Source organism: Phoca vitulina, unplaced genomic scaffold, assembly GCF_004348235.1.
Source record: "Phoca vitulina isolate PV1807 unplaced genomic scaffold, GSC_HSeal_1.0 scaffold31, whole genome shotgun sequence".
Taxonomy (NCBI): Eukaryota; Metazoa; Chordata; class Mammalia; order Carnivora; family Phocidae; genus Phoca; species Phoca vitulina.
This window is the reverse complement of record NW_022589734.1, coordinates 157,934-169,875: the sequence shown is the minus strand read 5'-3', so window position 1 is coordinate 169,875 and position 11,942 is coordinate 157,934. Positions and strand designations below refer to the sequence as shown.

Genomic DNA, 11,942 nt, shown 5'->3' with positions numbered 1-11,942 from the left:
ATGGTCTCCACCATCACTGCTGGGACCACTATCATCTCCATTGAGGCTTCTGAGATCACTCTGGGTTCTTCCGTAACATCTGTACCCACCATACTCATCACTGCAGCCTCTGAGACCACCAGTGCTCCCAGCACAGCTTCTGAGATAATCACATCCTCCACCACAATGTCCATTCCAACCACAGCCTTCAGCATAGCCTCTGAAATCACCATAAGTTCTTCAGCTATCCCAGTCTCTGAAATAACTTCTGAGGCCCTCAAGTCCAGCATTACAGCATCTGTGCCAATGACAGCCTCTATCCCAGACTTTGAGGCCTCTGGGGCCTCTACCAAGGTCTCTGAGACCACCATGGCTTCCACAATTATATGTGGGCCCACAACAGTCTCTAAGAACACAGTTTTTGAGACTACTATGGCCTCTACCACCACCTCTCTGAGACCACCATGGCATCTACCATCACTGCTGAGACCACTAAGATCTGGACTGATCTCTCTGACAGCACTGTGGCTTTGACAGAATCTATTAAAGTCTTTGTGACACTTGGAGAATCTGTGACCTCCACAATAATTCCAGCATCTGCAGAGACCCTGACTGTCTCAACCACAGCTTCTAAGAGCCCCATAGTTTCCTTCTCGGCATCTGGGCCTACCATATTTTCTTCCACAGATTCTGGGGACACCAAAGCTTCCACCTCACCTTCTGGACCCACCACAGCCTCAGAGGTCACCACATCTTTAGTTTTGGCCTCATCACCCACCTTGGCCTCTACCTCTGCCTCAGGGGTCCCCACAGTCTCTATCAGGGTCTCTGGACCTTTAATGGTCTCTCCCATCACCTTGGTGCCCATCAAGGCCATTGACTTTTCTACTCAGTCCATCACCAACACAGCTGTATCAGGTTCTGACCACCACGTCTTCTCTAAGCACACACACTTACCTCCAGTGTCAACCATCACCTTTTTGCCTGTTTCTGTCATTTCTGCTCTAGACTCTAGTCAAGCCATCACTCCTGTTAGATATACTTCTGTTCTCTCTTCTTGAATCCTATTGATTTCTACTCTGGTCTCACCTTCTTTTGCTCAGGGTCCATCATTTCCAACCCAAACAGAAACACTTCTTTGCAAGTTTCTCCCCCCATCCCCAACACACAAGTTAATTATATTCCGTCACTTCTGCCTAGAGGGAACTCACCTTAACTCTGTGACAAACACCCTAATTTGTCAGATACTGTCATTTCCATGCCAAGCACAATCAGCTCTGTTCCACCCACCACCTGTGACACTGCCATCCCATCTTCAATATATTGAGCCCTGGTCCAGGGACTACAAACTACACTTCATGGGCCAAATCTGGCCTGTTACCTGTTTTCCCAAATGAGGTGTTATTGGAACACAGCCACATGTACTCCTTTATATCTATAGCTGCTCTCCAGCTACTTTGCATACTTGTGGCAGAGACTTTGTGACCCAACTAGCTTAAAAACTTACCATCTGATGACCCTTTACCAACCCTTGCTCCAAGTTTGGTTAAGACCAAAAAATGATTTTTTTCATCTCTGGCACATGCTCCGAATAAAACCACCTCTGCACTTGCCATCAGCTCTCATGCTGGATGTGATTCTACCCACTTTGTCCTGAGCTACCCAGTGCCATTCCAGTGACTGACACTGTTCTTGTATCAGTGTAAGCACTTCCAGTCTAAGCACAACCCTTGCTGCTGATGCCACCTGCTCTAGGTATTAGGTCCTCCCGCCTTGTTCTGAGTCCAGCCTCTCCTTCCCTAGGGCCAGCCTCCTCCCTGTGGTCAGGTTCTTCCACATATGTTCTGAGCACACTCACCTCACCTTTGTTGACCACCATGATTGTGTTAGATTATGTCACCTGTGCTCCCAGCCGTGGCCACTGTCTCACCCTCAGTAAATCTGATCCCATCATCCCTTCCTCTAGCAATGGCCTTATACCTTAAATGTGAGTACATTATAAGAATATCAGACCCTATCTCTTATCCCAGCCTACCCTCCCTATTTGGCTGATCACTTCTAAAATTGAATAAATCAATCCCAGTCACGTTTCCTCAATCTTAGTCTCCACCATCACCAGCACCACCAGTGGACATAGCCTACCTCCTCTTCTCTAAGACACTCACCTCTCTCTGAGGCCCTCATGGTTTCAGGTGAATCACTTTCCACCATCTCTCCTCCCACCACAACAGCTCTTCTCAAACCACCACCACCATTAGTGTGTTAGATCAATCCCTCTGCTCTAAGTACACCTGCCTCCTCTCCAATTATTGTCACTATAAATGCATCATATCATGTGATCTGTTTCCTAGGCACCAGGACCACTGGAACCAGACCAACCACCCCCATGTCTGTCACCATGGCCCCTGCAATGGACTCCATATCCCCTGCTACCAGGAATTTTGTCCCTGAGATGGACCCAAATACCTCGGACCTGGGCACATCCGCTTTTGGAGCACCATCTATCAGCTCTGTTCCAAATACCAGGAACACCGGGATGAGATCTACCCAGGAGCCAACTACCACTCCCGGAAGCAGTACACTTCACATAAAATAGACTCAGTCACCACGGGCACGGACACAGTTACCATGAGCCAAATGCCAACATGGGACTAAGCCAAGTAGATATTTGTAGCCCTGGGGCATCATCCTCATCTCTCTGTCTGTAATTGTGGTGGGTACTGGTGTTAGTGGGACTGAGTTTTTGCCTGGTAAGTTACTGTGAGTAGAGATGGAGGAACTAATTACATGATGGATCATGAGTAGGAATAGAATAATGAGAATAGGACCACTAGGATGTTCAGAACAAGAGAGCGGTGTGTGGAGAGTCACATACATCCTAGCCCAGTCAACATAAGAGCATCAGGAGCATACCTCTAGCCTCACAAATCAGCTTTATCGGCTCATTGCAACAAGAGAGACTGTACACCAGAGTTGGACTAAGGAGCTTTGTACCAAACTAAGGAAAAGAGTCATTATAGTGTTGGGGGAGTGTGGAGTTTTGGTTAAAAGCAGCAGAGTTAAAAGTTTTGGTTAAATGCAGCAGAGTTAAAAGTTAAATGCAGCAGAGTATTAGTAAGCTTACAACAAAGCAGGATGAGTACAAGGGTCAACAGGAGCTCCAGAATGTGAAGTGGACTCAGTTTCCTTGGAGATAACAAAGTTACAATAGATGGGGAATGCTGTTATAGTTGACCCTTGAACAACGTGGAGGTTAGGGGCACTGACATCCCTCACAGTCAAAAATCTGTGTAATTTGTGTCTCCCCAAAAACTTAACTACTAATAGCCTACTGTTGACTGGAAGTCTTACCAATAACAAACAATTGATTAACACATATTTTGTATGTTATATGTATTATACTGTATTCTTACAATAAAGTAAGCTAGAGAAAAGAAAATGTTATTAAGAAAATTCTAGGGGCGCCTGGGTGGTTCAGTCAGCTAAGCGTCTGCCTTTGGCTCAGGTCATGATCCCAGGGTCCTGGGATCGATCCCTGCACTGGGCTCCCTGCTCAGCAGGGATCCTGCTTCTCCCTCTCGCCTCCCCCTCCCCCCTGCTTGTGCTCTGCCCCTCTTTCGCTCGTGCTCTCTCTCAAATAAACAAAATTTTTTAAAAATCTTAAAAAAAGAAAATTCTAAGGAAGAGAAAATACATTTACAGTATTATACTGTATTTATTGAAAAACTTCAGTGTATAAGTGGACCAGCAGAGTTTGAACCCATGTTGCTCAAGGGTCTACTGTATTCAGAAACTCTTATCTGCCCTTGGGTTGGAAACTGAAGCTGCTTCTCTGTGTTAAAGTAACTTAGATTCTCCAGACAAGAATAGGACATTTGCTTCTTACGAATATAATTTCAAACAGGAAACTTGTGATAGACTATGAGTTTAGAGAATCACATTTTTCATTGACAAAATCACTGAGTGAGCAAGTCACTGAAAGAAGGGAGCTGTTATGAAGGTTTACAACTGCAGTGTGTCTTTGGGGAAAATATTTTCCCGTGAACCCTGCAGCTGGCTTTACCCATGTTGTCATCCCAGCCTGAGGAATGGCAGTGCAGACCGTTACTCTCTCAGTCTGGTTTTTACTTTCTCACATAGCATGATATAAAGACCACAAAAGAGAGAAAGACAGAAATCCTGACTACGGAGTTGATTGGTGAGAGGTACACAACGGGCATTTGGCAAACACCAGCTGGCAGCCTGATCTTCACTGATCTGATGTTCGTCTTTCCTCCCTTCCTCCCTCCCTCACTTCCTCCCTCCCTTCCTTCCTTTTTTGAGGTAAAATTGACATATAATATGATAGTAATTTCAGGTGTCCAACATAATGTTTCGATATTTGTATACATTGGGAAATGATCACCACACTAAGTGCAGTTAATATCTGTCTAGGTTTGTAGCTTCAAATCATACAAACTAGGTAGACAGGAAACCATCTTAGAACCACTCATTGTTTTCCAGGTCTCCTTCATCTTTGGGAAGATTCTTCTTCCCTCCTTCTTTGTCTCTTCCAAATGCCATGTGACAATAAGGAGAAAATTACTGGGATGTGGTACAAATTGAAATCCTAAAATACACTGGCTACTATATATATATGTTTTTATGTTTTTCTTTTTGTTTTTTCCTTTGCCCTTTATAATTGCATGCTTACTATGTGCCAAACACCATGCTAGTGCTTTTAAATACACCATCATTTTTTTCTCAAATCAATCCAGTAAGAACTTAAATTTCTGGCTCTGTGATGCTCTAGGTGTGTTGACTTAAAATACCCTGAAAAACTTAAAATGGTGGACTAATATATCTTTTTTTTGTTTGATTATATGTGGATTTTATTGATTAAATCAGCTTTAATAACCAGGGCATCCATCTTCTCTAAAACGCCTTATAATACACAATGTTGTCAACTTCTAGGCAGTACTTGAATGGGAATGGATGACTATAGATGACTTTTTAAAATATCTTCTTAAATGAGTCAATGAGCTGGTGGAAAAGTAAGGAATGCTAGAACTAAAGACTTAGTTAAGGTAGGAACCCAAGGAGGTAAGAGGAGTACTAAAGTCAACATTTGCCAAACCCAGTGAACTTAATCTTCAAGTAGTACAGCCTCAGTCAGACCAGCGTGGGTGGGGACTCTCGCAGTAGACCCTCCCATAAATCTGAAACCTTCAGGGAGAGTGTAAGCTAAAAATAAACACACTCTTCCTCTAAGGAAATGAAAGCAAAATTACCTGTCTCTAAACTTTGTAAAGGGGAAGGGAGGAGAGAGGGAAGTATCTCTTGAGAAATAACTTGTAACCACAACAATATTTTACATGGTTTGTAGTTCCAAATCATGGGTTATTCAAAAGACCTCAAGCCTATCATTTAATTTATGAGAATCCTCAAATGGTAATGCATCCATATCCTTGGCCAAAACATGCAAATTCTCTGTGGAAGATCATGCCCTCATCTTAGGCTTCAAAGTACTTCTACAGATAACATCACAAGAAAAATAAACTCAGCCATAAACCTCTAGTAAAACCATCTCAGTCATAAAGCATCAGTGAAAGCCAGCAAGAAACAAAACACAAAACAGCAGGATCAGATCCACAAAAACTGGAGGTACTGGAATTATTAAATACAGAATATAAAGCAAGTAGGTTTAAATGTGTGTCATAGCTTTCTGATTGCCCACTAATATCCATTCTCCATCTTTAACAATCATATTCTCAAGTTGTAGTCAAGCACATGCCCACTCGGCTACTCACCATATTCTCCAGTCTCTCAGCTTATTTTGGCTGTATGACTATGTTCTGGCTTATGGTGTGTAAGCAGATAACAATAATCTCTCATGAAATTAAAAACCAAGACAGAATTAAAACACTTGATAAGATTAGGGTATGAGTTGGGAATTGGGTAGTAATTATTAAAGTTCCAAGGTTCTTGTGCTGTTTTGAAGGACAGTAAAGATACTAATTACATATAGTCTCTGATAAGTATGCATGCAAAAAAATTTTAGGATTATGTCTAGAAGGTGGAATCTGGACTTGAATTCAGGACCTCTGCCTCCAAATAATTCTAGAGGGAAAAAGAAAAAAAGGATTTCTTAGAGTGCTTTTGGCCTGTCAGCCATAAAATGCAATTGCTAGGAGTCTAAAGCCCAGCCAGTCATTGAATGGTTCCTCACACTTCAGCCTCAGGAACTGCTTCAGCCTCACAGCCACTAGGCAGATCTGCATCAGCCTTTTCCAGCACACTCCATCCCCTCCTGACTCTCAGACTCACTCATAACTTCCTTCATGTCTCTAGCTACCTCCTGCTTCTTTCAAACAGGTCTTAAATGTCAGGAATACTCGTTCACCCACAAATAAACTTTCTGAGATATTGCTTCTTCCACAAAGCTTCTCATTAACAGTAATGAAAACAGCTGACTTTGGTCACACAGACTGTGCACTGAAACTCCCATCTATGAACCCCCTGGCCCTGACCACAAGATGCCTTCCCCATGAACTCCCAAAACCCTCTCCTCATTTGGGTCTGTTCAGTCATACTTGTTTAATTGACTGTGTGTCCTTTGCTATTACATCCTTGTCCAGACCAGCATGAAGTTTCTAGAGGACTCAGACTATATATCTCCCTCCCCCAACAGACTTGAAGTCTCCTAATGTGTTATCTGTGGTATACCCTACTGAGAGATGTTTCATTAGGCTGATGAGAAGGAGCATCTGAAGGATTCCAGGGCAGACAAGGTCCCACAGATTTCTCTGAAAACAAACAAGAGGGAAATTCCTATGGTGGAGGATCAGAAGGGGACCCTATACCACCCCTTCACCTGCTATGAGTCTGACAGATGGCTTCTTCTACACATTCAACACTCCCCATGCCCTCAGCCCTCATGCCCCAGAGACCCCAAAGATGCCTTCATCAACCCCTGGATCTCCCTTCCCCTCTTTATTCAATGTGCATTGTTGAGTGCCTACTGCATACCCAGAAATGCTCCATCTGTCTTCTGCCTATAACCCAGAAGCCCAGACCCCTAGTTACTGCTCTCTTTTGAGTCTCCTATTTCCATTTGCTTCAGAGATGTAGGGTACCACCCACTTAGCTCACTTCATTAGGGCTTTTTCCTTACCAAAGTGGGCACACAGAACTTCTTGACCAGAAAACGAAGTCTTGCAGTAGAACAGGTTTCTGGCCCCATCCCTGCCTTAGAGGGTGGGTCCCTTCCACTCTGACAAATTTGATCTCTTCATACCATTTGACTTCCTGCTCTGATCCAGCCAGTCCAGTGCCCTGCCTAGTGTGATCATGTCATTCTCCTTTCTCACCTTCCTCTTGACCCTAGTCTATTCCTTCTCAAGCTCAGTATTGTTTTTTAACTGCTCATAGTTGGCAGAAGAACAAGTCAATTTCCCAACTCCTCCCCAACACATATGAAGCTATAAAGGTCCCTGCAGCTCTTCCATAATAAAGAAAAAGGCAATAACATTGCATGGAGGAAGCTTAAGGAACCCAGGCTTCCAGTCTTCTACCCAAGCTCAAAGTTCTTCCCAAGAACAAGTACTTAGGAGACCCAAGCTCCCGGAAGCTCCAGTATTTATCTCTTCATCTTGAACTCTCCTTTTTCAAGAATCCTGTTCTTTGCCTTCTAGATCTTGGTCACAGCTGGGATTCGGGCATCATACTTTCCAACAATGAGGCAGATAAAGATGCAGAAAGGAAACATTCTCCTTAAGTATTGGTTACTATTGCATCTCCTACTTTTAGAAACTGGTAAGTGATTTCCTTTAAAAGTGGGTGATCTGAGAACCTTCAAGGTGCTTTGGGGGATGCTGACCACTGCTAGGACTAGCTCTTCCATAGAGTGGGGATCATTGTTTTACCCCAATCACTTCAGTCTAATTAGGTGTCACCCAGGAGGCAGTCAGAGCACAGTGGTTAAAACTGTAGACTCTGGTCTCATATTGCCTGTGTATGGATCATGGCTCCACTGTAACAGTGTGTGTGTACTTCGGGTGAGTTGTTTAATTTCTCTGTGCCTCAGTTTCTGCATCTATAAAATGATAATAACCTGTGTGGTTGGCTGGGGGTTTAACTACTAAGAACGGGAAGCGTTGACTGTGGTGTCATTCTTACTCTTGGTCATCTCAGTTTCTTTTTAGTTTTATTCATGATTCTGATCTTAACGCCTATTTGTACCACACAGCTGATATGGGGGCCTTCCCAAAATAGAGCTAAAACTCTAATCCTATGTTAGTTCAATTAGGCCCAAGGAAAAAAATACACGTGTGTGGAATGAATTGATAGGCACCCATGTTCCAGTTAGTGGTAATAGGAGCCACAAATTAATTTTGGTTATCTGGGGGAGATTGAGTATCTTTGTCCTTCAGTGTTGTGACGGGCAAAAAACAGACACAACCTTAACTCTGTCTGAGTCTCCAAGAAGGTTGAAAAAATTCCCTATACCTTACAGCCCTTTATCCTGGGAGATCTAATACTTTTAAGCTACATATGACTTGTGCTTCTCCAGCCTCTGCCATAGACATCAGGAGCCCCTGGAAATTGAAAGCACATAGACTCACCCAGCCCCTTGTTGAAAGGCCACATCTCAAAATCTGATTCATTTAATCTAGAATGGTTTGCCTTTATTATTAACAAGCTACTCAGACAATTCCGATGTAGATGTTTTCTGAATAACACTGAAAAATATTTTCTTGGAAGGGAGCAATACTACTTTAAGAATGAATTAATCAATATATACTAGTTTCACAGGGCTTTGCAATTCCTTTATAATACTTCTTATCTGTATTGGATCTTATATAGTAGAATATGGAATAAGCTTACTACCAGTGGAACCAGGTTATGTAACCCTGGTATTGGGGCTGGGTGGGGAAGGCAATTTAGCATGGTAGCTGAAAGTGCACATCCAGTACCCTAAGTAAAAATTCCTGCTCTACCACTTACTATCTGCATAAATAAGGGCAAATATTAACATTTCTAAGCCTCAGTTTCTTCATCTTAGCTGTTGATAATAATAGTAGCTAGTTCATAGGGCTGTAGTGAGCATCAAATAGAATTACCCATGTAATGAATTTAAACAAGCATTAAACCAGAAAGTACTTATGCTCCTTATATGTTTGTCATCATTTATGATTATCAGCAGGTGAAACAACCACATCAGGCAAGACTGAACACAGCATAACTTCTAGTGGGACCACTACAACCTCTAACACTAAATCCAGCACAATCTCTGGAGGGACCAGCACATTTGTCAACACTGGATTCAGCACAGCCTCTGGTGGAACAAGTATAGTTTCCAACACTGGATATAGTGTGACCTCTAGGGGAACCAATACAGCCTCCAGTACTGGATCCAGCACAACCTCTGGAGGGACCAGCACAGCTGCCAATACTGGATCCAGCACATCTGGTGGGACCAGTACAGCCTCCAACACTGAATCCAGTGTGATCTCCAGTGGGCCCAGCACAACCTCCAATACTGAATCTAGCACAACCTCTGGCAGGACTAGTATAGCCACCAAAACTGGACCCAGTGTGACCTCCGGTGGGTCCAGCACAACCTCCAATACTGAATCTAGCACAACCTCTGGAGGGACCAGCACCCCTGTCAACATTGGATCCAGCACAACCTCCAGAGGTAGTAGCACATCTATGAACACTGGATCCAGTGAAACCTCAGGTGGGACCAGTATAGCCTCCAGCACTAGATTCAGTACAACTTCCGGTGGGACCAGCATAGTCTCTAGTACTGGATCCAGCACAACCTCCAGTGGGACCAGCCCAGCTACCAACCCTGGATCCAGTGTGATCTCCAGCAGGACCAGTGTAGCTTCCAACACTGGATCTAGTGTGACTTCCAGTGGGACCAGCACAGCTGTTAACACTGGATCCAGTGTGACTTCCAGCGGGACCAGCACAGCTGCCAACACTGCATCCAATGCAATCACAGGAGGCTCTAGCACACATTCTCTAACTGGAACACACACAACTTCCAATAGGGTTGGCACGAGCGCTACCACTCCAGTGAATGATGTGACACCCAGTGGGTCCCTGAAACCATGGGAAATCTTCCTCATTACTCTGGTCTCGGTTGTAGTGGCTGTGGGATTCTTTGCTGGGCTCTTCATCTGTGTGGTGAGTGCCTAATATGTAGGAAAGTGTCTGGGGGAAGGAGTAGCAGGAACATAAGGAAATGGGGTATGAATAGTAGGGCCACCAAGTTTGGGGGTGGGTAGGAAGGAAGGAAAGATCAGGAGAATGTTACTAAAGAGAAGTAGCAAGTTAGAACTGGAAGAGTCAATCAATGTGCTGAGGGAACTATTGACTTGTGGGAAAAGAAGACCAAAAGAAGGAATAAAGTCTAGAGGAAGGAGTACTAGGTGAAGGAGATGATATGAAGGGGAAGAAGATTCCAGAAGGAGTCCATGTTAAGGCTCGGGACAAGGGGATATGATTCTGAAATGATTCGCCCTTCTTTTTCTAGAGAAATTCCCTGTCCCTGAGAAACGTCTTTGACACAGCTGTCTACCATCCCCATGGCCCCAACCTTGGCACGGGCCCTGGAGGGAATCACGGAGTCCACCACAGGCCTAGTTGGAGCTCTAACCGGTTCTGGAGGAGACCAGTATCCTCAATAGCCATGGAGATGAGAAGGGGATACAATGGGCCCTGAATGGCCCCTGAAGCCAGAGTGCCACCTTCTTCAAGGAGAAAGCCAACCTGGGAGACCAGAGACCTGAGTGTCCTTTCATTTGTCCCCAGTGGTCCCCTCCCAGCTTTGTTTGGGTCTCTGACAGCCCTGGGGAAGACACTCCCTGTCTCTTGCTTTTACTAAACTGTGGAAAGAGGAGACTCTATTGGTCATTTAGCTAAGAAATAAACACAAACGAAATATATGACAGAATCTGTGTATGCACATGAGTGAATGTCTACAGCGCCGAGTTGAATTTCCCTGTTATATGAGAGAACCTCCATGCCGGAACCCACTTGGCGTTCACAATCTCCACAGTAAAATCCAGAGATTTCATTCCTACCTGTCCCCTTCCTCTAATCCTTCTTGCCCCAAGCAGGAACACTGTGTTTTTGAGACTCACCAGATTGATAGGGGAATTGAATTAGGAGAGATGAGAAGGGAGGGCAGGTGCCAGGATTCTACAGGCTCACTGCTTAGGCCTGTGGTACACAGAGATTATGTCATGGTACATGGAGAACCCAGAGCATGATGAGGCAGACAGGCAGACATGTGCCATGGGGCAGGGCATGTTCACTCTAAATCATAGTTTCTTGGGCATTTACATTTGCTCTAGACCTGGCCTACTTGTCAGAATAGAGGTGCAATTTGACATTTTCTCTCTCACAGTGCTCCTTTCAGAAGCAGGAAGAGAGTTTCCTTTTACCAAGGAAAGACTTTCCGGCTTTAACCCTTCTGGCCAAGGTCTAATCTTTCAAGAGGCTCATAGCAGAGACACCTGTGGTAAAGCCTGTGATTCTCATGAGTCCCCTCCCAGAAGGGCTGAACATCTCTTTCATGGGTGCAGGGGTGAGGCCTACCTGTTCCTACAGGTCTTGAAGGACAGAGGGGAGCTACTTTGGAAGGTTGAGTTGCTCCAAATCCACAAGGCAGTGAGAGAAATCCCATCGAGGACAGAGCCCTCAGACAGGATTAGTAGTTTGTTGGGGGATTCACCCCAACTTGTAGCAGTGGAAACTGCTCTGCCTTCTGATACTTACTGGGTTTCTCTAGTGTGAGCAAATCAGTTGATCCTAATCAATGAGGCTATGCTAAGCCCTATGCAGGCCCATCATCATCACCATTTCACTTAAAGGGATTCAGCACCAGAAGGAAAAGCTGAGTTGAGCAGCCTGAAAAGGTGCCTCCCACTGGTGTAAACAGTGGAAAGCATACTGTGAAAGTCAGGCAA

The 11,942-nt window shown here is 44.4% G+C and overlaps 1 protein-coding gene across 1 annotated transcript; it reads left to right on the top strand.

Moving 5' to 3' along the window:
- MUC21 (mucin 21, cell surface associated) lies at positions 1–10,924 on the top strand. Its single transcript, XM_032424724.1, has 4 exons — positions 1–367; positions 607–897; positions 9,164–10,155; positions 10,505–10,924. Exons 1-4 carry the CDS (start codon positions 1–3, stop codon positions 10,691–10,693), a joined length of 1,839 nt encoding a protein of 612 aa, XP_032280615.1. The 3' UTR covers positions 10,694–10,924.
- Positions 10,925–11,942: the final 1,018 nt, after the last annotated feature.

Excerpts from the sequence above, each read along its gene's own strand:
- MUC21 (XM_032424724.1), top strand. The coding sequence starts at position 1 with ATGGTCTCCACCATCACTGCTGGGACCACTATCATCTCCATTGAGGCT. Across the intron at positions 368-606 it reads CATGGCTTCCACAATTATAT|CTTCTAAGAGCCCCATAGTT; the intron begins GTGGGCCCACAA and ends TCTCAACCACAG. Across the intron at positions 10,156-10,504 it reads CTGGGCTCTTCATCTGTGTG|AGAAATTCCCTGTCCCTGAG; the intron begins GTGAGTGCCTAA and ends TTCTTTTTCTAG.